Source organism: Delphinapterus leucas, chromosome 4, assembly GCF_059928025.1.
Source record: "Delphinapterus leucas isolate spDelLeu-1000000601 "Yukka" chromosome 4, BTC_Dleu_Yukka2, whole genome shotgun sequence".
NCBI lineage: Eukaryota > Metazoa > Chordata > Mammalia > Artiodactyla > Monodontidae > Delphinapterus > Delphinapterus leucas.
Window position 1 is genome coordinate 3,172,265 of NC_143132.1, and position 25,464 is coordinate 3,197,728.

General features: G+C 51.5%; 1 protein-coding gene across 1 annotated transcript in view; it reads right to left on the reverse strand.

Annotated features, from left to right (window-relative positions):
- The window catches only part of PDE9A (phosphodiesterase 9A), a 99,086-nt gene that overhangs the window by 11,417 nt on the left and 62,205 nt on the right, over nucleotides 1-25,464 (reverse strand). The window contains exons 5-9 of the mRNA XM_022552854.3: nucleotides 18,876-18,930; nucleotides 17,905-17,975; nucleotides 10,275-10,359; nucleotides 4,139-4,220; nucleotides 2,533-2,607 (exon numbers count right to left, since the gene is read on the reverse strand). Coding sequence (XP_022408562.1) covers nucleotides 2,533-2,607; nucleotides 4,139-4,220; nucleotides 10,275-10,359; nucleotides 17,905-17,975; nucleotides 18,876-18,930 — 368 coding nt within the window. The remainder of the gene's footprint in view (nucleotides 1-2,532; nucleotides 2,608-4,138; nucleotides 4,221-10,274; nucleotides 10,360-17,904; nucleotides 17,976-18,875; nucleotides 18,931-25,464) is intronic.

Consider the following 25,464-nt stretch of genomic DNA (forward strand, 5'->3'; position numbering starts at 1 on the left):
CAAGGAGGAGACGAGTGGCCAGGAGACGCGCTCAGGGCGGGCCGGGTGGCTTCTCCAGCCGCACAGAGAATCCACCGGGGAAACTGGGAGCCACCCCCAGCCCAGAACTGGGATGATGTCCCAGACGGAAAGTCCTTGATGGCCACCACACACAGCTCTTCCTCGAGGGCACGGCACACACGCAGGCCGGGTGCCAGAGTTTGGAAACGGGGGCCTTGAAGGAGCCCCTGGTAGAGCGCTGGGACTGCGGGGTCCCGGGTGAGAGCGGGACGGCTGGAGTCCAGGCTGCCGGCCGGCTGCTGCCCGGATCACCCCAGCTTTGCTAGCAGCACGAGCGCCCAGCCAGGGTTTTGCCGTCCACAGGGGCTGTGGGTCCGACAGCCCCGCTCCCCGTCCCACCAGCCTATTCGCAGCTGCGGGCAACCCCGAGGAGCTGAAATATTTGCTGTGAAATCAGAGTCAAGAGGCGGAGGTGATCGGCAGACAAAACCATCTGGTGCCACTTACGTGGCAGCTTCGGAGCAGGAGTGACGCGTCTGAGCATCTGCTCGTGCTGACGCTGCGGCGGGCCCTGGGCTGGGCAGCTGGATGAGGCTGAGTGCGGAGCACGCACGAGGTGACCGAGAGGCCCCGCGGCCTTCAAGCCCGGGCTCGGCAGACGCGGCGTCGGGGGCAGCACTCAGGTCAGCCCGCGAGAGCGGAGCAGTGGGAAGTCACCTCCCCGCCTGGTTTGCGATCGGAGAATGCTGGGGCCCTGGGTGACGCTGGGTGCGTCACCCCCCCTTGAAGGGAGAGAGGCGAACCACCACCACCCGGGGGCCCTGATGTTCTCGGGGTGCCAGACGCTTCTTGGGTGGCCAGATGCAGTTTTGGGGGCCAGGCGGGCTGTTGAAGCTTTCAGGTGTATCTCTGTAGCTGTTCACCTTTGCCATCCACACTCCAAAGTTCATGGCATCCCCAGAGGCCAGGGCTACCGTCTTTGAGCACCTCTGGTTTGCCACTGTGGGCAGCTAGGTGCTTTTTGGAAGCGCTGGGACCCCTCCCAGGCTGCCCGGGGTCATGGAGGTGTGCTGGTGAGGGCCTGGGCCGGCAGACAGCCACACGGGCCGAGCCCACTGGCAGGGGGCTGGTCCCTCCTTTCATCCCCGCCCTGATGGCGGCTGCACATACATCCCGAGTGTGGAGGACTGCCTTCGCATCCCGGCTGCGTGGATCCTTCCACCTCTCAGCGTGAGGGTGGCGTTCCCTCTCTGGCCACAAGCAGCCAGTGCCCCAAGGAGACAGGAACGGCGGGGGTTCCACCATCAGGGCCCCAGCTTTGCTCTTCCTCCCTGTGGGCTGCTGAGGTCAAGACGACTTTGGGGAGAGTGAGATGTGCTCGGTAGCGGCGCTCGGCCACCTGCTGGAAGCAGGGCTGTGTGTTCTGAGCTCCTGTGCGTCCAGGCCAGCAGGCTCCCCTGCTCAGCGAGAGCTTTTGGGACATGAGGTCCTAATGCTTCTCCTGGAAGATGTGACTCTTCTCCTCCTGCCATGGTCCCCCTCCACCACGTCCATTTCTGATCATGCATTGATCTGGCAGGTGACAGCTGCACACTTAGAATGCCTCCCCCACCCCTGAACTTGCGGCTCCAGCCCTGCGTGCTGACTGGTTGGACGGTTTGGAGCACACGTGTCACCTAGTTCCTTTTCTCAGGTGCCGGCCAGCACGCGGCTCTTCTCAGGGTGGACCAGGCGGGGTGGAGGCGGGACCTGCACTTTCCTGGCCCCTCTTGCTGGGGCTTTTCTCATCCTGGGAGACCAGCCAGGGAAGGCGGTTCACACAGGAGATTCCAGGCCCAGGCGGGGAACGACGACCTGGATGGTGGACGCTCAGTGTGCACCGTTCCTTTCCTGGAGCGCAGGGAAGTCGCTCAGCTGATCTCGTCCAAGTGGGTGAGCCCCGCCGGGGCTCCCGTGTTACCAAAAAGCTGGCAAGAGTCTGTGGATTCTTGTGGCCTCGTGTCCACGTGGAGGGACTTTTTGTTTTCTCCGGGTTCAGAGAGAGGAAGGTATAACTGATATTATAGACTAAACAACAACAAAACGATCTCCATGTTTGTGTTTTCTCAGTAAAAGGGGAATTTTAAAGAAGTGTGTTGTTGCTGCAAAAAGTCACTCTGGGTCCCCGAGGCCTCACAGCTGCCTGGGTCGCCTACTCTCAGCAGCCCTCCAGTGGAAGCTCCTTCTTGAAATACTCCCCAAGCCCGCGAGGCCTGCACCCTGCAGGCCCAGGGATCAGGACGCAGCCCGGGGGGCTGCTGGGCGGAGGGGGTGCACCGAGCAGCCAGAGCCCGGGTTCGAGGCCCCACCGCTCACCTGCTCCTTGGCCCTGACGCCCCTTCCCGAGCCCACCAAGAGACAGTTTGGCCGCCAACCTGGAGAATCAAGTTGAAAGACAAAGAAGACAGAGGAGAAGCCGAGGAGAAGAGCGATGGGGCCGCTCCCGTCTGGTCCCCAAAGCTGGTCCCGGTCCCAGGCGGCTCCTGCACTCACCTCGTTGGGCTCCCAGAGCCAGACATCGAAGGTGGGCTTCCGCAGGGCGTCTACGGTCTCGGGGGACAGCAGGTACTGGAGGGGACAGGAAAGCACTGTGAGCACGCACGGGGGCCTCTGGGTTGAGACGAAGGCTGGCCATGCCTTCTCCACTCTCCTCTTGCCCCCCTCTCAGGACACCTGGGTACCTTCTCAAAGGCTACACCCACGAGAACTCTGGAGGGGTCAGAACTACGGGGACAGACATCCCACCAGTGGTGGTCAGGGGCACAGCGCCAGGAATGACCGCACAGGGGACGAGGGGGCGCTTGGGGGAGACAGAACGTTCACCCCTTGACCGTGGTGGAGGGTACGTGACCACGTAAACCTGTCACACTTGATGGTGCTCTGCACTGCAGAAGGTGAACCTTACTGCATGCTAATGACATCCCGAGAAACCGGACTTTAAAAAATACAATAAAGTGAAATCAAGGGAAAAAACTTTTACTTGGCATAAATTCAAATAGTGGCTAAGAAGCTATTTTGAGGTTTGATTTTGGATGCTGTCACTGGTTTAGCCTTGGGCTATAACAGCCCAGCTTGCTGGGGGCAGGCGCTGGTTCTACGGAAGACCGGAGTTTAGGTTACATTGTCAGAGGAAACAAGATTTTAGACCCAAGACAGTCACGGTGTTTTGGAGTTAGATACAGTCGTCTCCTAGGTCTTTCCGTTTGTTTTTTTCAAAGGAACCACTGCGGAGGACCGGCACCTTTTGTTCTGGGCCTAAGCTGGGCCTCGTGACTCCCTGGGGCGGATCCTGAGGTGTGGGTCACGCATTCCTGTGGGGCAGGGCACTTGTGTCCATGTGAAAACCTTGGACAGTATTTAGCTTGTCTTTCGTATCCGAGTTGGGGAACCCCCTGGCAGGGAGGCTCTGGGAGTTTCTTTGCTGCTGTGGGAACAGTGTGGGGGCGGTGGCCTTGGGCACAGCCAGGCGCCCTGTCTGCAGGACCCCGGCCACTGCGAAGCCCAAATCTTAGTGGGAGAGTATGCAAAGAACGGTTGGGCCAGGGTCCTGCTCAGTCGCCAGCTGCAGGCGTTGTGAGATGGGGGACCACCATCACCGGACCCCTCTTTTGCAGCTGTCTGAAGAACCCTACCCCCGTTCCCAGGGCACTGCTGCTCTAACAAGGGCTGAGGTTCTCTTGTAACTGAGAAATCCTTTGTGACCAAAAAGCAAAACTTCTCACAACTACATGTTGTTCAGGGACAGGAGATGCAGCGAAGCAGATTTTAAATAATTTAGTTAAAAATGAAAGTTCTTTCAAGTAACATTTGCACGTGAGAACCGTTTGTTCACTGAGTCGGCGATGGGGGCTGGCTGGACACCGTGGAGGAGCTCCGATCTCTTGGAGCTTGGTCTGGGACCACTGTGGCTAAACAAACGTCAGAGAGAAAATGTATCCTGCCTAAGAAAAACGGCAGTGTTCCACAGCCCAGGGCCCGGGCGGGAGCTGGTTTTGCAGATGTGCAGATGGCAGGGGCTGGGTTGGGAGGTCAGGGGGGCCGAGGGTGGGAGGCTGTGGACGCTGACTGTGGTTTCTTCAGGGGCAGGATGTCACCTTACCTTGGGATAAGCGGGGACATCGCGTCGAGATGTCAACTTCTTGCTGTTATCCAAAAAACTGTATTTACAGGGACAGCTGGTCCTGAAGGGAAAAGCAAAGATTGTTTCTGGCACTGCCGCCTCGGTCTTGGCGTCACTTGGGCGGCGGATTGCGGGGACCTCATCGGAGAAGGACCGAAAAACGCAAAACCCAACCCAATCCACATCCCACAAACCCCTTTGGTCTTATTCGTTACAGAAGAATAAGTCGTAAAGCCAGTGACGCCTCGTTGCTAAACCCCGAAGACCGTGCCTGGACCTCCTGAGATAATACTGAGCTCTCAGCAAACATGGCATCTTCATTTTAGAGAAGCTCCTGAAAATCTCTTTTAAATGATGCGAGCAAAATACGTTTATTCTAAAAAATTCAAAAAACACAGAAGCAAAGGAAAAAAATGTAAGTCCCCTTTCACCCCCTTCTTTCCTCTAAATCTCACACCTGGCAATGCCTTCTGTTAAGTTTGGGGTACCTTTCCAGAACGTTCCTAGGTATGGACACACACGGACAGCCCCTGGTCCTTTTAGATAAGGATGGAATGGTACCAAGTTTCCTCTCTGGCAACTTGCTTTTTCCACTACCATGTCACAAATGCACTGCTGCTGCTTCAGAGAGCTCGACCTCATCAAAAAGCAAGTCCTCCTTGGGACCTCGGGCGTGATGGACCTCATAAGGTCATCAATCCCGCCTCCTGTGATAGACTTTCAGGATGTCCCCAACTGTTCCCCTTACACACACGTTGAGAGGCGAGTTTGATCTCTGACTCTGCTTTTCATTCCTTAACATCAAGGCATCAAGAACAGAACAGGGACTTCCCTGGTGGTCCAGTGGTTAAGACTTGTACTTCCGATGCAGGGGGCCCGGGTTCTATCCCTGGTCGGGGAACTAAGATCCCACATGCCTCGGGTTGCGGCAACAAAAGCAAAACAAAACAAAAGAACAGAGCAAAAGGAGCCTGGTGGCTTTGGAGGGAAGCCCCCTTCCGACATCAGGGGCGAGTGTGCTGGCCCGAGGGGGTCAGAGCCAGGGACTGCAGGTCGGGGCTGCTCCAGGAGAGCCGGCAGCGCCTGGGCCCCCAGCCCACATGGGCACCTTAACTCCTCTGGAAGGAACTTGAAGTCCCCCCACCTCAAATAGGGAGCACAGCGGGGGTGGCGGGAGGGTCTAACACCCCACTCCTCACCCTCCCCCTGCCTTGCGTGAGATTCCCAGGCTGGGGATGGGGCCAGCACAGAAGCTCATGCAGTTTGTAAATAAACTTCCATCTTCCAGGAGAGCAATTTATACTGTATTGTAAGAGCCGTAAAGAAATTCACATCCTTTAAGCTGCAAGCCTCCTCTGGAGAATTTATCATAAGCAAAGAATTAGACGTAAGCAAACAGCTTGAAGGTATTCATCACAGTGTCGTCTGTTGCTGCAAAAACACAAAACCAAACTAGAAGCCACCGGAACGTCCCCCAATGGGAGATAATTTAAACCATTACGGTACTTCAACAGGGAGGACTATCATGTCATCTTTAATGATGAGTATTATGGGAAGCGAGGGAATTTTGGATGAAAAGGGAAAAAGAAACGTTGCCTACAGTATGTATGTCCTGAAAGGTACTGCAAAACAATTGGCCACGGAATGAGGAGAAAAGAACTCACTGGGTGGGTGACATTTGCAGACATTCTGCAAAAATGTCTGAGGCTGCATTTTCATCTACTGACGGTTTACAGTGTTGTAAATGAAAGAAAATTAAACAGTATTTCGTAGCTGTTTTTCAGAACCGGCTATCTGGGCATAGAAGAACATCTGGGAAGCTCGGGACTGGATTCTGACTGGGAGCATCGTGGTCGCTGTTATTTTTACTGACTTGCCCCCCTCATCAGTATAGTCTGGAGGTATGACAAGGTGGCTGTGCCACTTGCAAACTCAGAATAATACGTCTGCTTCCTGTTTGGGAAAAGAGCCTCAGTATGACTTTCTTGGCGTGTCGCTGTTCCTTCCCTCCACCCGATGCTCGCGAAATCATCCGAGCTGCTTAAGATATCTCCGTGCATGGAGTGGGATTTTAAGACAGATTTAGCAAAAGGGTAACAAAATGAACCAAGAAAACGCGCCAACCAAACGCTTTCCGTGGTCGCCCTTGTCAACGAGAACTCCCGTTTACACATGCGTGTCTGAGCAGTGAGAACCTGGTCTGTGACTTAAGAGCATAGGTAGCATCGTCATTATTTCTTTTCCGCTTTTAACCTCTTTTGTACAAACATGCACACACGTGCTGTGCAGGTCAGTCCCGCGCCTTTCCCAGGAGGGCCGTGTAAGCTTCCACCACCGAAGATGATCTGACTGCTGGAATCCACTGCTTCCTTGAAAATCCCAGCGTTGGGAGGTCCTGCCGCGGCCAGGCAGCCCTGCCTGCTCCCTCTTTGGCCCGTCGCCTCGGGAACCAGCATCCTCCAGCTGACAGAGCAGCTGGCATGGCGCCTTTTCTTTTCTTTCTGTTTGGGGCTGGTTTTTGCTTTCATTTTCCGTGCTCCCAGCCTCCCCCCTCCTGGGGCTCAGTCCAGTGGTCAAGGCCATTTGTTTGGGATGAAAGAAGAGATGACAGATCCCAGAGCCCTCAGATGCCGCCCCGTGTTCCTGTAGCCCCCACGTGCTCGGTGGGGCCGGGCCCTGCCCTGAATGTGGGCGGGCAATCCTCCCTCTGTCCTCTTGGGGAAAAAGCCAAGAGAAACCCAAGGCCTGTGTCTCAGGGGAGCGCAGTTCCGAGGGTGTCTGTGGGTCTGCGCCTCATCTGACCCAACGGCCATCCCTATTCCCTGGGGAAAGGCGGTTCTGGTCCACGCAGAGCCCTGGCTCCGAGGCCACGCTGGGGTGTGCCTGTGCGGGGGTGAAGGCGGCCATCGCTTCAGGCTCACTGGCCACCCGAGCGGGTGCAGACCTGAGCTCAGCCGGGCAGGTGCCTTTGTTCCCCTCTCCGCCCCCGAGAGGCAGGATCACCACCCGGCTGGGTGGACATCCTCAGAAAGAGCTGCTCAGCTGTGCGACCTCCCCCGCAGGTAACGAGCCTGGTCCCAGGATGCTGGATGACTGCACGGCCCCCTTGCACGATTAAGATGGAACCCAGCCGTCAGCAGAGACGAGGGGCAGTGCAAGCAGCTTATCCTCCATCTGAGTTAATTTCTCCATAAAGAAAAGGGCAGGGCTGTTTGTATGGGGCACAAAGGGGTGCTAGGCTCCTGGGCCAGCGTCCCAGGTGGGTGTTGCTGCTGTGGATTAGCCCCGAGCCCAGGAGGCTGCATTTCTTTTGTCGCAATGTGTCAGCACTGTTTGAGACTTTACCCCATTCTGTTTTCGATTGAAGAGCCACAATTACCCATCTCTCACCTACATGAGCTGCTGTGAAAACTGCCTGTTGAGAAGACATGCCTCTAGAAGTGGCTGGGGCACAGGGAAGGCTCCTCTTTGGACCACAGCACTGTGAGTTCCAAACATGTATTGATACTTCTTGCGGGGGGTGGGGGGCGTGGAAGAGACCCGGCTCTGCCCACTTGGCCCCCGACAGGTGCCTGCAGGTGACACCTTGCTTCCCTTGTGCTCTGAAATTGGGCAGGTCTTCTCCACATGGTCTATTGTGTCCCCCAAGAATCATATGTTGATGTTCCAACCCCCAGTACCTGTGACTGCGGCCTCATCTGGAAATAGGGCTGTAACAGATGTAATGAGTTAAGACTGGTCACACCAAGTGTGATTGGATTAGGGTGGCCCCTAATCCGATATGACTGGTGTCTTTTTAAAAAAGGGCCATTTGGACACAGAGACAGACACATACAAAAAAAAAGGCCATGTGGAGACAGAGGCAGAGACTGGAGTGATGCTCTACAAGCCAAGGGGCCCCAAGAATTGCTGACAACCGCTAGAAGCTGGGAGAGAGGCCTGGAACAGATTCTCCCCGAGAGCCTTCAGAGGGAGCCTGGCCTTCCTGACACCTTCATTTCAGACTTCTAGCCCTCAGAACTGTGGGAAAGTAAATTCCTGTTGTTTTCAGCCCTGCAGTGTGTGGTGCTTGGTTATAGCAGCCACAGGAAACTAATACCACCTGGACGAAATTCTGTTTTTTCTCCTGCAACCTGACCCGCAGGGCAGTGCACGCCAGAAAGCACAGCAGGGGCATCACGTTGCCCCTGCCCCAGCCTGGCTCTTACAGAAGGAGCGGTGGGGGGGTGCCTGCCACACGGCTGGCGGGGCAGGACCAGCGGCGGGGGGGGGGGCGCTCCTGACTCACCCCGGTTGCTCTGGGCAGGTGGAAGGATTGAATCATTTGAGAAGGGACGAGAGGCCTCATTATAAAACACCTTCTGCTTTTGAATCACTACGTCATGCCCGTGAAACTAACCTAACGCTGTAAGTCAACTATACCTCAAACCAAAATCCAAACCCGAACCCCGCCTCCTGCAAGTGCTCTGTGGGCTGTGTGGCTGCAGGCGACCCTACAGAGGGAACATGGGGGACGGGGCCCAGGGCACCACCCGCTCGCCGCAGCAGACACGGCCCTCGGCCACGGGCCGCCAGTCTGAGGCCGCTCGCAGAGCGGCCGGGACAGGGCCTGGCTGACAAGCTTTATCTCCCCTGGGCGTTAGGACTGGCCACAGGACGGAGGTCCAGCATGTGGCAGCCAGAGGGCTAAGCTGAGCCGTCCAGATCCTGAGCCCGAGGACGACACTGTGACCAGGGGCCTCCTTCCAGCTGCTGAGCCGGGGCCCAGCTGCGGGGCTGCGTGGGCAACTCCAGGGCCCTCACTGGGTCACGTGAGGGATCTGCCTCCTGACCGCACAGAGCCTTCCGCTTCAGGGACAGTGAGGATGAATTATTCACTCACAATTTTCTGTCGTCACGGACTCCTTTGCCCGACTTCCCCCAAATCCAATGGGATGAGACATCCCGAAGTCCAAAATACTTGACAAGTGAGCGGGCCACGAACGGGGCGTGGTCCCCGGAAGACATGCACCACCCGGAGCCCGTCAGGCTAGTCCCGGAGCCCGTCCTGAGGCCGCCAGCCCCGCCCCTCCCCTGCGACCACCAGCTTCCCCTTCCCCTCCTGCACTGAAGGCCCTTGCATGTAGCCACGCTTTGCAGTAAGCAGGTTGCCCTCAATTTTGAAAACTTAGGAAACGATCTTCAAGATGTTGGGTGGCCTCGTAAGCCAACTTGGTGCGCTTGCACAGGGCCGTTCGCAGGTTCATCAGTCCCGTTAAATCCTGCTGAGCCCCAGCTGTAACCTCAGCCTCCTTAGTGGCGTGGCGTTCCAGGGGTGACGGGCCACACCTTCACCATGCGGTCTCTGGACCACGGGTGTGCAGCAACGCAGGACAGCAGACAGTTGCAAGCTGGTCCCGTCAGCAGAGCACTCGGTACAGCCCCGCACACAGCAGGCGCTCAGTGTGTGCAACATCCAGCATCATCTTGGCTGACGTGGTGCATCTCTGCCCTTGACCTAATAATCTGCTTTAACCACGGTTTCGGCAAAGGGTCTGGCTGTAGCCCAAACCCCACTTTCCAAAAAATGCCTGGGCCATGTTTTTCCTGGATTTCGGTAGCCTGGGCCACCTCACCCTGGTTCTCCAGGGGATGTGTGGAGGGACCCTTATTCCACGGGACAAGTGATTTCTGTGTCCAGAACGCGGCATCGCTCCCCTGACGGGCCGCTCTGTGCTATGGGGACGTCCGCACGGGATTGGGGCCTCCGGGACACCAGGACACTCGTCCCCTGGAAGCCAAAGGCCTTTCTCCTTTTATCGTTCCCCTTTTCAAAAAATCGATGCCAACTCTGTTCAAGTTGGGGCCGTGAATCCTAACACCTTGATCTGCAAGAAGATTACTGGCCTTTTCTGTGAAGTCATCCTCCCAGCCTCCCTCTGCCATAAACTCTCTTTTATGATAAGAAAGCTGTGTCATCGGAAAGCAAATCCCAGACGGTGCCCACCCCAGCCAGAGCTGGGATCTTCCAGCTCTGCTTTCGGGGGAAACCCCCCCCCAGGGCCCCTCTCGGCTCCACGTGGCCGCGCAGAGCTCTCCCCGGCCATCTGCCGCACTTGCCCAGCGCAGACCTTACCTGTTGCTTCTAGCTGCCAGCTCGTCCCTCATCTTTTTAATGTCACTCTTGCATTTCTCAACCTCCACCACTTTCAGTCCTTCCACTGGAGACCAAGAGAAACAAGGGGGTTACCATGGATACACGTGGAGGCTGGGGAGGCTGGTAACTGGGGGCTCGCCCGTGGCTCCCACGTCCCTGGGGGTGAGGGGCGGAAGCTGGCTCAGACACTGGTTCCCAGTCCCGCCCACACCGCTGATTCTCAGGCCTCCCCCCGCCACGCGGCTCAGCCACAGCCTGTTCATCACGTTCATCCACACGGGCCCTCGAGGACAGAAGCCCCTCCCCCTCCCCGCTTCCCGAATCTCCACCGTTCCCGCACGTACTTCTTGCTTTTTCTCCGTACCCCTAAGCGTCAGCTGAGGACACGGGACAGAGGATCTTTTATCCCCAAAAGAAAAAGGGGGTACGTGTTCCCAGGGTAGTAAAATGCAATGAAGGGCTCGGGGAGCAAAAACACAGCCTTCCCAGCAAGGATGAAAATTTCGTTAAGGTAAAAGCTTTGCATTTGAAGGTCCTGGGTAGAGCAGTTAACCGGGAGAAGCGCTGACTTGAAATGGATGAGAAATGATCAGGCCAGGTGAAGGACGAGCGGAACCTGCGCTTGGTCACATTCCCAGGGTCCTGCAGCACCGGGTCCCCTAAGTCAGAACACTATGTTTTTTTTCATCAAAGGATGAACTGGCACTTACGCCTGCCAGCGAGCATTCAACTTCAAGACGTTCACTCTGGCAGGTGCATATTTAGCTCAGAAACGCTGCCAGTTTTGGAACGGCTTTCAGATTAGAGTCAGGTCATAAGAAATAAAAAAGATTAGCTTTGTTACTTGGTAATCACACCTCGATTTTTATGCAGAAAGATACTACCCACGATGCCACTCATTCCCCTTTCCATCAAGTGGCTCGGAATATGGCTAAAAATAAAATGCAGGTGATTTCTAAGAGAAAAACAAAGCAACTCAGCGACTTCCGTGGGCTTCCACCCGTCTCCCATCCGGAGGAGCTGTCAGCAGCTCTGGGGCTCGCGGCTGGGGGAACTCTCCCAGCGCCGAGCCCCCGGGCAGCCCGCCAGGAACCACAATCTCCCTGGGTGGGTTTTCTAAACATTTCAGTGTCAGGGGCCAAGCGGGGGCGAGATTATGTGGAACCACTGCTTCTTTCTGTCCAGTGGCAGGAATCTGGAGGATCTGATACTCGGATCTGGTCCCGGTGACCTGCTTCTGTGCCGTGCGGGATGCCAAGGGAGAGACTCAAACACCATCTCCACCCTCCTGTACCAGGACGCGGGACCAGCGAGGTGGGGAAGCCAGGGAACTGGACATCGGTACTTTGTGCTCCCACCAAGAGCCCACACCCTCCTTTGGGGTGCGGTGCCCTCAGCACTTTCTCACATTGCGGACCCCATTAGGAGGTGGATGAAACCATGGGTCCTCTTCCAAGAAAAAGCACATTAGCACACACCCTTTACGGTTTGCATTTGGACCAGGCGTGCGCGGACTCCCAGGCATTTCTTGGCCGCCGTCCCATTGCAGGACGCTTACCCCGAGGAGGAGAGGACCACCGCGGAGCTGTGTCTGCGGGTCTGCGAATGGGACAGATGGTAGATTCAACATCAGTGGCAGGAAGGGGCCCAGGAAGGGGTTGTTAACACGTGAAGGGCAGAAAATTTTGGAAAGTTGAATAGATCTGGAGAAGAGACCTGGCATGTGGCATAGACTTGGATCCCAAAAGTGGATCCATCTGGGGAAGAGATGGAGCACGCAGTATAGAGTCCAAACAGGGTAGCGGTGCCCTGCCTGCAGGGTCCACGGGTACCATTCATTCCGTTTCCAGCATCACTTCTCTGAATACAAAATAACCTATGATCGTTGTAGAAAATGGAGGAAATACAGAGTATCTCAAAGAAGGGTATTTAAAAATTTATCCATGGGACTTCCCTGGTGGCACAGTGGTTAAGAATCCGCCTGCCAATGCAGGGGACACGGGTTCGAGCCCTGGTCCGGGAAGATCCCACATGCCGCGGAGCAACTAAGCCCGTGCGCCACAACTACTGAGCCTGTGCTCTAGAGCCTGCGTGCCACAACTACTGAAGCCCGTGCGCCTAGAGTCCGTGCTCTGCAGCAAGAGAAGCCACCGCAGTGAGAAGCCCACACACCGCAACCAACGGTAGCCCCCGCTTGCCGCAACTAGAGAAAGCCCGCGCGCAGCAACAAAGACCCAACGCAGCCAAAAAAAAAAAAAAAAAAAAAAAAAAAAATGTATCCATGATCCTATTGGCCCAGAGAACTCATTTAATATTGTATATATTGGTGTGTATCCTTCCAGGCATTTTTCTCCCACCCCCATGCAATCTAAATATTTATCTTTCTTAATTTAAAAAAGGCAGAACTGGGATCATGTTTTCTCATCTGCTTTTCTCCATCATCAACAAGTCAAGGGTGCTCCTGTTAGCAGATGCCTCGTAGCTCATGGTTTTTGCTGGTTGCCTGATGTTTGATTGTGTGGTATTGAAATTGATGTAGATCAGGTCCCTTGGCCATTTATCGGGGGTGATGTTAAGATTAAGCCTTTTGGGCAACACGGAATGGTAGAATTTACTGTAATGATGTTTATGACATACAGCCTGGTTGCCAAGGAAATTGATAATGAGTAATGAGATGGCAAAAGTGCGTTAATCAATGGAAGAGAAAAACAATGCGTCACGCGATTAAAGAGCCAGACCGCCGGGCGGAAGCCAGGAGGCAGTGAGAGCGCTCGGCGGATTCAGGCACCAGCAGACCCAGGGCTGCCGCTCCCAGGCCTTGCTGGACACCAGGATGCCTTGTGGAAGATCCTGGGGGAGTGAGAAGGCCGTCCGAGCTGGGCCTCCCCCAGGTCCTGGCACTGACACCAGGGAGGACTCAGGGTTGAGACGGATGTCAGTTTCCCACTTGTCAGTCTCAAACTTGAAACACAGGCGGGCACGGACCAGAACCCCAAACTAAAGCAGAGGCTCCACAGCCCCAGGCTGAGTGGCAGCGTGAGCAGCACCTGGACACTGCTGTTCCCTCGGACTTTAGAAGGGGCTGTGCGGGCCTCTGTAGGTCACGGCCACCCTAGAGGACCTTTAAGAATGATTTTCTAAGAGGGACACTGGCTTCGGGGACGGGGCCTCAGCAGGCAGGAGTAACAGCACGGTCACTGTCAGGTCACGAAGGCAGCTCTGTCCTACTCCCTTCTCCCCCTGACCCACTGGGCTCTCCTAAGAGGCTGGCTGTGGGCAGGCGAGGCCCTAGTTAGGCTGCAGAGCTTTGGAAGTTGTTTATAGCCACGTAGGAATAGAGCCTCGGGTTTCAGCACTTCCTCCAAGGACTTTGGTAAAGAATTTGCATAAAGCACATTTCCCTGGTGACAAAAAGAAAAGCAAGCTTTGGTTTCAGTTTTCTGGGTTGTTCGCATGAGCTGGCTGTAAACTTTGCCCCATGGGGCCAGCTCTCTAGTCTGTAGGTTCTGGGCCAGGCCCTGGCAGGGACAAACGCTGAACAGGGGCAGGACTGCCCTGTGCCCACCGCAGGGCGCCTGGGCCCTTCCCGCAAACAAGGAAGGACGGGAGGGAGGGGCGCCCCTGGATGGCCCATCTCCAACCGGGAAGTGAGGGGAGGCCCTGGATGTCCTGCGTTTAGGAAATGGCTTCTCACCTAAGCGAGACCCCAGCCTCCCGAAGAAGGAAAACATTTCGTAGAAAAGGAAGGAAAGCTTTTAGGGTGAATTAAGAGCTATGGCAGAATTTACATTTGATTCCAAAGAATTATACACTTGAGAAGGTCAAAAAAAAAAGGCAGGAAATTCCATTTAAAACAAGTCAAATCAATGTAATGTGGTTTACAGATGGGCAGTTCTAGCTGGTGCCTCTTTGAATTCAAGAGGCAGAGAATAGCTCCCGAACAGCTCACACATACCAGACAGAGTGTGTGTGTGCATGAGCATGGTGTGTGTGTGTGTGTGTGTTTCTGTGTGTATGTACATGGGGGTTCGTGTATGTGTGCGAATGTATGTGCCTACGTTTCTGTGTGTGCTTACGTGTGTGTGTGTGTGTGTGTGTGTGTGTGTCCATATCTGGTCGGGCCCCGCGGAGCAGCCCGGCAGTCATATTCCTGGCAGCCTTCCCAGGCCAGCAGCGCAGGCTGGCTTGCTTCTGGCAGCTCTGCAGGGTCAGGGCTGACCTTCTGAGCGGCTTGGATGACCAGTTCCCCAAGTAACCTGCGGGAGAGGTCCAGCTGCAGAACCCCTGTCCTCAAAAGGCCTCCCCTGTCCATTTCCAAGGTCCCTGCGATGTCTCCGGGGGAGGCCCTGATTGCTGTGTCTGGGCGGCTCTTAGGAACTCACCCCCCCCCCCCGGGGCTCAGCACAGATGAGGTGACCGCGCCCACCTTCGCGCTAACGCAGAGGCGGGTGGAGCCCGGGGAGCGGTCAGCCACAAGTGCCAGGAAAGGATGCACCCAAAGCCAGGTGGAGTCCAGGGAGGACGAGGGCCCCCTCCGGGGGTGCGTGGGCCCCCATAGCCACGTTCCTGTGGGCAGCGGGCAGCCGGGAGGTGGTGGGGAGGTGGTGGGGAGGCCAGGGGCTGATGCAGGGAGAGGTGCCAAAGTGGGCCATGGGGGGAGGCCGCTGCCCACACCTGGCCACCTGACCGCAGCTCCTGGAACCCTAACCGTAACGTCCTCTCCCTCCTGAGAAATGCAAGCTCTCTCCATCCCACTCCTTCAGTGCCCAGGTCTCTGGTGCTAGAAATTAATACCACTAGTAAAAACACTAGTAATTTTGCAGTGAGCCTGAGCTGGGGGATGAAGGGGTGATGCCATCCTCCAGGTAATTTATGCGCATGTGCATGAATTATCTGATCTACACCAGGAGCCCCAGGAGGAGATGCGAGCTAGTTTTGGAGGATTCCGGGCAAGGACATGCTGGGGAGGTCATCGGGGATCCATCCTTTAATGGTCCTCAATCCACAAGCCACTTGAAGGCAAAATAAAAACACTTCTCGGCCTGATTGGTGTCCCCTCGGCCAGATACCAGAAGCCTCTCAAGTTGAAGTCAACACAGCTCCCTGTAGGAGTTCTGAGAATTAATTAACGGCCTCTTCAACTTGTCTGTTTCCAAGGAACGGCGGCACTGGAGCTGGCTTCCGTGTGGGGCGGGGTGAAGTGGTCAGAGGCGCCGGAGGAGAGGGCGACGAAGCAGGAGGCACCTGTCACCCCCCAGCCTTCCCCACCCCCCGGGCATCTGCTCTCCAGGTGGGGACTGTATGACTGTTCATCTCTGTGATTGTAGGTGGTGACTCGGCAGTGAATGTTTTCTGTGTTCTTCGGCTGAACCTCTTCCCACGTCCAGAGAGCTCCCTACTCTATGGGGCTTGGTGGGAAGCTGAGCTTGTCGCCCACGGCAGAAGATGGAAACCCCAAACGCTCACGGCAGTGGGTTGAACTGTGCCCCTGTAAAGGACAGGCTCACATCCTGACCCCCAGAATGAGAGTGTGACCTTGTTTAGAAAAAGGATCTCGAGATGAGATCATTCTGGGTGAGGGTGGGCCCTAAATCCACAGACAGGTGTGTCCTGATAGGACGACCTGAATGCAGACGCAAGGGGAGAAGGCCATGTGCAGGCGGCGGCAGCCTGGAGTGATAAGGCCACACGCCAAGGCCCGTGGGCGTCCTGGAAGCTGGAGCAGGCCTGGGACACATTCCCCTCCAGAAGGAACTGACCCTGCCGACACCTTGATCTCGGACTTCTGGCCTCGAGACAGTGGGAGAATTCATTCCTGTTGTTTTAAGCCCCCCAGTTTGCGGTGCTTTGTCATGAGAGCCACAGGACACTAACACTTGCTTTCCTTGGCCGTCCTTGCAGCGAGGGTGTGGGCGCCTGATTCAGCTCTGTCCAGACTCTGGATCTGTAGCTCGTGTACAGAGAAGCAGCCTGATGTATGCAGCAGTGGCCACAGGGGCTATGGGGGTCCAAGCACAGATCTAGGGGTGCCGGGGGGGTACTGTACATCTGGGGCTCAGATCCACCAGGTCGGCATCCTCACAGCATCAGCTCTACGTGGGGTTTGGGGCATCGCTCCTGCTGCAGAGCTACTGAGCCCTGGTCCTGAGCCCTCCTGACACCCAGGGGAGCTCCCCCAATCCCCTAGGGCAAAACCTCTTTTCTGCTCAGTGCAGCCATGACCAGTGTTTGCGGCCGTAGCCGCGAGGCCAGCTGTCACAGCTGCTTTCTAACCTGCATCCTCAGGCCTTCCCCGCCCTGCTGTGGCACTGGCTCCCCATGGGGAAAGGTGATGGAGAGAGCAGCCCCACCAGGACCCCGGGGCTGGTTCCGGCTTTATTTACTTTTCCAATTTGCTGAATGGACTTCAGCAGGTCACTTAATCTCTTGGTGGCTCCTTCATCACCAATGGGGAAAATAAAACTGTTCTGAAGCTCTCATGACCAAATGGATTTTATTTTTTTACCCAAACCAAAGTTTCTTTATTATGAAGCTCTCTCTTTTGAAAAAACATCCAGCAGAAACAACGTGCTATATTCCAACCCCTTTATTTTTAGGGTATCAGTAACCACTCCCAGAAAACTAAGTTCACAGCAGTTTCTGGGTACCATGATTTTGGGGGGAGAAAAACAAAGCTCCCAGGGTGATACGACCAAATGGATTTTAAAAATGTTGCCATACTTTGAAAAGGGTAACTATATAAATCATGATTCAAGTTATTTAGGTGAATTGGTTTCGGACATGATCCTGAATGTTTTTTCTTGTAAAAAATCCAAGCAATTCATACAAGATATGAAAAGTGACATTCAGTGAGTCAGCCAGGTAGAGTCCGTGATGCCACGACCCGGACGGCCTCAGGTTTGGAGTGTGTTTACTCATTCCGGAAGTCAGTAAATGCGGTGCCCATGAGCCATTAACCTTGGCCTTGACACTGACAAAGAGCCTTCCCGTTGTGCATTGAATGGGGAATTGCGGGTCACGTGGAATTCAAGCTTTGTTCCTTATTTGATGGACGGGAACACAAAGGGTGAGTGACTGGAAGCTGTTTTCCTCCCAGAGTTTCAGCTATTTGGTCACTGAATCAAGACTTGGTAATGATTTAGTGGACATCCTCCCCCCAAATTGTGAAACCACAGAGTATGGGTCGGTGCATTCTCGTTTTTGTAAAAAGACACACACACAAGTTGTTCTGCAGAAGTTCTTCCCTGGAGGGGGCTACGTCTGTGGGCCTCACGGTTTCCTTCTGTGCTCTCCTGCACTGAAGAGCCCCTATTCCAGGGGCTGTGCTACGATAAGTACCACGTTGCAAGTTACTGCATACTTATAAGATGGCACTTATAACATGTCATATGTTACTGAGTTACTTTTAAAATAGAAATAAAACACTTAAGATTCATCACTGTTCTAGCCCTTGTTAACTTCAAAGGTAACTTTCGCGCATTTCCCAAAGAAAAGACATTTGCTGTCAGCCTCAGCTCCGTCGCCATCACCAAGCGCCACGGTTTTAAGTGGTTACTTTAAGCAGAGGTTAAAAGACAAATCAGCAAAAGGGAATCAACATGCCACTCACATTCAACGCGCTTCTCTAGCACTGCCAAGTGATGTGCAACTTCAGCTTTCAGTTCGTTGATTTTAAATGCTCTAGGAAGGAAAAAACAAAACAAAACAACATAACTCATCAAATTCTCCAAGCTAAAATGGGTTCAGCCAACATCTGCTGACTCCCTGCCGTGGTGAGCCCTACAGGTGGGCTGGTGAGGGGCTCGAACAGAGGAGTTGCTTTTAAGGAACTCACGGGAGTTGGGGAGGGGTGCTGAGGGGAAGGAGGAAAAAGATACCCCTTTGAATTATCTCAAAGGTGTATTTTCCAAGATGCGAACGTAAAGCAGGTATGCTTACTTCCCCATACGTGGGCAGTGAGCAGATGCTCTCTGGGGAGGACCGTATCCTCTGCTCACAGAGGGCATGGTCCAGCCCCACACCCTGCCCTGCTGGGCACAGACCATCTCAGGGGACCTGAGGTGCCCTTCTCCGGGAGGCTCCAACCCATTCAGTTCAACAACTCCTGGGCTTTAAGAAAATACCCTACGGCCTTTCCCCATTTTAACTACCCTCGGGCAGTGAGATGCCACAGCGAGGTGACTGAGAAATGGAAAGCACTGACCCAGAACCGGCAGGATAACTCAGAATGGAGAGGAAGCCGCACAGCTGCACAGGATCTCTGTGAACGCTGTCAGCTCTTGTAGGTTGAAGTCCTAGCCCCAGAAGAGCCAGCTGGGAAGATTACCAGCAACACGGGCTCTTGTTCTCAAAACACCCACTTGACATGGTCTGTGGCACCTGGTATCTGTTTCCTGGACCCCATCCAAGCTGGCTTAGGTACGTAAGTCCCCAAGGGATTCCACTGGGGAGGCAGCTTCTGGGGGCAAGTGATGTATCAGAGCCTGCCGGCCGAGACAGCCTCAGAGCAAGTGGCCCACCCCAGCCATGAAGAGAAAAAGCGCCCAGCTCTGGAGATGACCTATCTAGAAGATTCTGTACCTTGAGAACTGCTCCGCCACCTGGGTCAGCACGCTCTGGATCAATTCTTCTTTCTCTGCAGACAAAGAAAGAAAGACTGATGGGAAAGGGCGCGCTGTGCGGACCACGGGTTGAACCCGCACGTCGTGGGCAGTGGCGCCAACACTGTGCCCGGGAGCCACCCGGGAACCTGGAGGGATGCTCTGGCCGCCTCTCAGCAGCAGGGCCTCTCCTGGGCCCGGGATTTCCTGTCCACCTTCAGATGCTTTTTCCCTCCTGGACTGCTTTCAGTGGTGCCTGGGCAGAGTGACCAGGGCTGAGGTCCTCCCACGTCACCAGCCATAAAAAGCAGGCAGGACTGGGTCTCTAAATACGGGACATTTTCATGTGGTGCTCTGGTCCGTTTTATGGGGGCAATTACTATGACAAAGCGCGTTCAAGGCATATTTTGAGTGCAAAACAGTGCTCTCACAGCAGGTCCCAGGGAGAGGAAGCAGGCCGGGGTGAGCAAGTTTGTCCCTTTGTTGCCGGGCACATAAAACCGGGCTGGGTGGCTGGTTTTACGAGGTTCAGGTCCCAGGCTGAATATAACCTGCCTGTCTTCCTGTTTCCTGACCGGGCCCAAGGCGGGATGCCTCATAGGAAGGTGTAGACTGCACGGCACTGTTCCAGCAACTCCACCCTCTGAGGAAGGGAGGGTTCTCCTCCTGGATCCAGATGGCCATTTAGTTCACGCCCTGAAACGCTGGGAACCTAAACAAGGCCTCCTCCTGGACTCATGTCATCTTCTATATTGACTCTAAAACCAACACAAGTCAAAACTAAACCAGGCCTGTCCAGACGAACAAAAAACCTTGATAATCCAATCTGGCAACAGGGCTGAAAAGCTAAAAATGATCCAGTGTCCTCATTTCTAGGAGAAAGATGTTCATCACGATGTTATTTAACTCAGTGAAAACTGTAACGGCCTATATACCCATCAAATGCACATCACTTATGGCATGTAAGTGATGGTATATCTGTACTGTGGAAACATATTCTGCTATTAGGAATAACATCTTGGAAAAATGTTCATGTCTATTGTTAAAGAAAAAAAAATTGTAGTACAGTGTGATCGCATTTCTGAAAACTTGGGAGGATACATTCCAAAATAATAATTGTAGTTACTTTTTGGTTGTAAGATTATATATACACTTTTTCCCCTTATTTTTGTTTCTCTATATCTAATGCATTTCTATAATAAACATATGTTAATTTCATAAACGTATTTTAAAAATTAATCTAAATCAACCTCTTGGACCTTATTCCTTCACTTGCCAAATGAAAGGGTGGACCAGATGACCCAAGGTTTCCTCTGGCTTTAGCATTCTACAACTTGATGAGAAGAAGGGAAACAACGTCTCGTTGTATCTCTTGGAAATATAAGAGTAAAAATGTCAGCCAGGAAACTTCATTGAGCCATATGTTGAGCTGATCCAAGTTCTATCCTTCAGAGAGGCCCACACCTATCAGGGAAGAAAGGTGTTGACTCCACAGACAAGAATCACCAGAGAGAAGGTTTCACAGCCCTCCTCGGTGAACTCAGCAGGATTTTAGATCACTTCTTCTGAAATCTTTTGCACAGCAAAGCAAACCATAAATAAGATGAAAAGATAACCCTCAGATTGGGAGAAAACATTTGCAAATGAAGCAACTGACAAAGGATTAATCTTCAAAATATACAAACAGCTCATGCAGCTCAATATCAAAAAAACAAACAACCCAATCAAAAAATGGGCGGAAGACCTAAATAGACATTTCTCCAAAGAAGACACGCAGATGGCCAACAAACACATGAAAAGATGCTCAACATCACTAATTATTAGAGAAATGCAAATCAAAACTACAATGAGGTATCATCTCACACCAGTCAGATGGCCATCATCAAAAAATCTACAAACTGGAGAGGGTGTGGAGAAAAGGGAACCCTCTTGCACTGTTGGTGGGAATGTAAACTGATACAGCCACTATGGAGAACAGTATGGAGATTCCTTAAAAAACTAAAAATAGAACTACCATACGACCCAGCAATCCCACTACTGGGCATATACCCTGAGAAAACCATAATTCAAAAAGACACATGCACCCCAGTGTTCATTGCAGCTCTATTTACAATAGCCAGGACATGGAAGCAACCTAAGTGTCCATCAACAGACGAATGGATAAAGAAGATGTATACATATTCCATATATACAATGGAATATTACTTGGCCATAAAAAGGAATGAAATTGGGTCATTTGTAGAGATGTGGATGGACCTAGAGTGTGTCATACAGAATGAAATAGGTCAGAAGAGAAAAACAAACATCGTATATTAACACATATATGTGGAATCTAGAAAAATGGTACAGATGAACCTATTTATGGGACAGGAATAGAGACGTAGATGTAGAGAATGGATGTGTGGACACGGGTGGGGGAAGGGGAGGGTGGGATGAATTGGGAGATTAGGATTGATATAAACACACTACCATGTGTAAAATCGATAGCCAGTGGGAACCTGCTGTATAGCACAGGGAGCTCAACTTGGCGCTCTGTGATGACCTAGATGGGTGGGATGGGGGGAGGAGGGGAGGGAGGTCCAAGAGCGTGGGGATATAGGTATACGTATAGCTGATTCGCTTCGTTGTACAGCAGAAACTAACAGCATTGTAAAGCAACTATACTCCAATAAAAAATATATAAATAAATAAAAGTTTAAAAAAGTAATGTATCACATAACCTTCAAGAGTTAGTGATCTGTCTCAAAGTCTTGAGATATATTTAAAAGTCTATCAACGGGGGCTTCCCTGGTGGCGCAGTGGTTAAGAATCCGCCTGCCAATGCAGGAGACACGGGTTTGAGCCCTGGTCCGGGAAGATCCCACATGCCACGGAGCAACTAAGCCCGTGCGCCACAACTACTGAGCCTGCGCTCTAGAGCCTGCAAGCCACAACTACTGAGCCCGTGTGCCACAACTACTGAAGCCCATGCACCTAGAGCCCGTGCTCCACAACGAGAGAAGCCACCGCAGTGAGAAGCCTGCTCGCTGCAACTAGAGAAAAGCCCACAAGCAGCAACGAAGACCCAATGCAGCCAAAAATAAATAAATAAATAAATTTAAATAAAAATATGTTTAAAAAAAAAAGTCTGTCAACGACTGCAGAACACATATTCTTTTCAGGTGCCTGCAAAGTGTATACCAAAATAGACCATATGCTGTCCACACACACACACACAAAAACCCGCAACAAACGTAAAGGAACTGCAACCATATAGAGTATGGTCTCTGACCTTTAAGAGAATCAAACTAGAAATCAGTAACAGAAAGATAGCAGGAAGATCTCCAAACACTGTGAAGCTAAACAACACACTTCTAAGTAATACATGGGTCAAAGAGGAAGTCTCAAGGGACATAAAAAACAGACATTGAACTGAATGAAAATGAAAATACAACACATCAAAATTTAGCTGTGGGACACAACTAAAGCAGTGCTGAGAGGAATATTTATAGCACTACATGCTTGCATTAGCAGAGAGGAAAACCCTCAGCACAATAATCTAAGAACCTAGAAAAAGAAGAGCAAAATAAACCTAAAGCAATAGCAGAAGGAAGGAGATAATAAAAAGCAGAAATCTATGAAACAGAAACAGAAAAACAAGCAGAAAACCAATGAAACAAAGGGCCGGTTATGTAAAAATATCAATAAACTGACAAATCCCTGGCAAGACTAAGAAACACAGATCACCAATATTTGGAATGAAAAGGGGGACAGCACTACAGACCCTGCAGACATCAATAGGATAACAAGGGAACAACCACAGACAACTCTAAACACATAACTTTGACATCCTAGATGAAAATGGACCAATTCCTAGAAAAGTGTGAGCTAGTGCGCTCATCCAGTATGAACTAGGTAATCTGAACAGTCTGCATCTATTCAGGAAACCGAGTTTCTAATTTAAAAACTCCCCCCACGGAAATTCCAGGTGCAAATGGTTTCACTGGAGAATTCTACCAAACATTTAAAGAAGAAGTAATACAATTCTGACCAATTTCTTCTAGGAAACAGAAGAGGAGGGTACACTTCCCGATTCATTTTATGAAGCTAGTATTAACCTGATACTAAATTCAACAGAGACAACAAAAAAAAGAAAACTACAAATCAATATCCCTCGTTAATGTGGAAGCAAAAATCCTTAACAAAATATTAGCAATAGAATTCAGCAAGATATAAAAGTAAAACCAATAAGTGAGTTCAGCAAGTCACAGGATACAAGATAAATATACAAAATTGATTATATACTAGTGATGACCATGGAGACTCTGAGATTAAAATCACAACACCATTTACAAACACTTAGAAAAGCTCAAACAACTTAAGTGTAAATATAACAAAACATATGCAGAAGCTGTGTGCTGAAAGAAATAAAAAAAGATATATAAATGGTGAGACCTACCATTTTCATGGTTTGAAAGACTCAACATAGTAAAGATGTCATTTCTCCCCAGATTAATATATAGACTTAGCACAATTCCTATCAAAACCCCATCAAGATTTTTTGTAGAAATAGACAAGATTATTCTAACATTCCCATGAAAGTGCAAAGGAACCACGAGAGCTAAAACAATCTTGAAAAAGAAGATAAAATGGGACAAATCAGTCTATCTGACTTTAAGACCTATTACATAGCTAATAATCAAGACTGTGACATTCGTGGAATGTTAGACACAGATAACAGAACAGAGGACCCAGAATGATACCCACACAAACACGCTCAACTGATGCTTGACCAATGAGCAAAAGCAATTCAATGGTGGAAAGACTGTTTTTCCAATGAATGGGGCTGGAGCAATTGAACTTTCACAGGCACAAAAATAAGCCTCAAATTAAACCTCACTGTTTATATAAAACTTAATGCAAAGTGGACCCTGGATGTAAAATAGAAAACTATAAAACTTTTAGGAAAAAAAATAGGGGAAAATGTTCAGGTTCTTGGGCTAGGCAGAGAGTTCTCAGATTTCACACCAAAAACACAGTCCATAAAAGGGAAAATTGATAAACTGGGCTTCATCAAAAGTAAAACTTTTCCTCTGAGAAAAATCCTGTTAAGAGGATGAAAAGCTATAGTCTGGGAAAAAGATATTTGCAAACCACGTATCTGACAAAGACTTGAATATAGACGATGAAAAGAACTGTCAAAACTCTACAGTGAAAAACAGAACAGCCCAATTTGAAAATGGGCAGAACACACGAGCAGACATTTTACTGAGAGAATATATAGATGGATGACAAGCACATGACAAGTTACTGAGCTACATGAGTCACTGGGAAATGCAAATTAGAACCACACTGAAATATCACTGCACACTTATCAAAAAAGCTAAAATAAAAAAAAAGTGACAACCCCAAATGCTGGAAAAGATGTGGAGAAACTGGATTACTCACACATCGCTGGTGGGAATGTAAAACGGTACAGCTACTCTGGAAAATTGTTTGGCAATTCCTTAAAAAAACTAAACATGTAAGTACTGTATGTCTGACCTAGCAATGGCCCTCTGGGGCAGAGAATGACAAGTTATGTTCACACAAAAGCTGGTACATGATGTTCAGAGCAGCTTTTATTTTTAATTGCTCCAAACCAGAAACAACCCAGATGCCCTTCAGTAGGTGAATGGATAAACAGACTGTATTCCGGCCACACCATGAAATATTACCCAGTAATAAAAAGGATTGAACTTGTGATACACGTAACAACCTGGATGCATTTCCAGAGAATTATGCTGAGGGAATAAAGTCAATCCCCAAACTCACCCACTGGATGAATGCATTTATAGAACATTCTTGAAATGACAGAAGTATATAAAGATGGAGAACAGATTAGCGAGTGCCAGGGGTTAAGGAGGGGTGGGGAATAGAAGGGAGGGATCTGGGGGAGGCTATAAAAGGAGGGCTCGTGCGTTGGGGGGATGGAATGCTCTGTATCTGGACTGCATCAGTGTCAACAGCCCAGGGGTGATATCTTACTACAGTTTGAAAGATGTTACCACTGGGGGAGAAAGGGTAAAGTGTGCCTGGGTCTCTCTGCCTTTTTTCTTACAACTGTATGTGACTCTATAATCATTTTAAACGGTTTACTAAAAATTTAATAGATAGAATGGAAAGAAAAAGTTAAGGGGGAATTTTCCCTTGGACTTTTGAGGTGGGCTCCTTTGACCATTATAGGATTTTGATGCCGAAATTTATTACTGCCCCAGCAGTAATAACGCTTCTCACCACTTCATCCCATACCTTCCTGCTCCCAGCTCAGTCCAAGGTGTGGACACTCGTATTCCGGTCCACTTACTAGCTACACCTCAGCCCATGTGCCACCCGTGACAACAAATCCGATGTCCTCCGAAAGGGCACAGGCACAGAGGTGAGCTGGCGGCAAGAAAGCCTCAGGGCGCCACTGCCCAGGCTGCAGTGCTCACGCCACTGCCATGTATGTAATTTCGCCCTGAGCTGCCTCTTTAGATACTGCGCAATCTGCATTCTTTTGCAAGGGGAAAAGAGCGAAAAAATGCCTCTATGCGAAAGGCCAACCACAC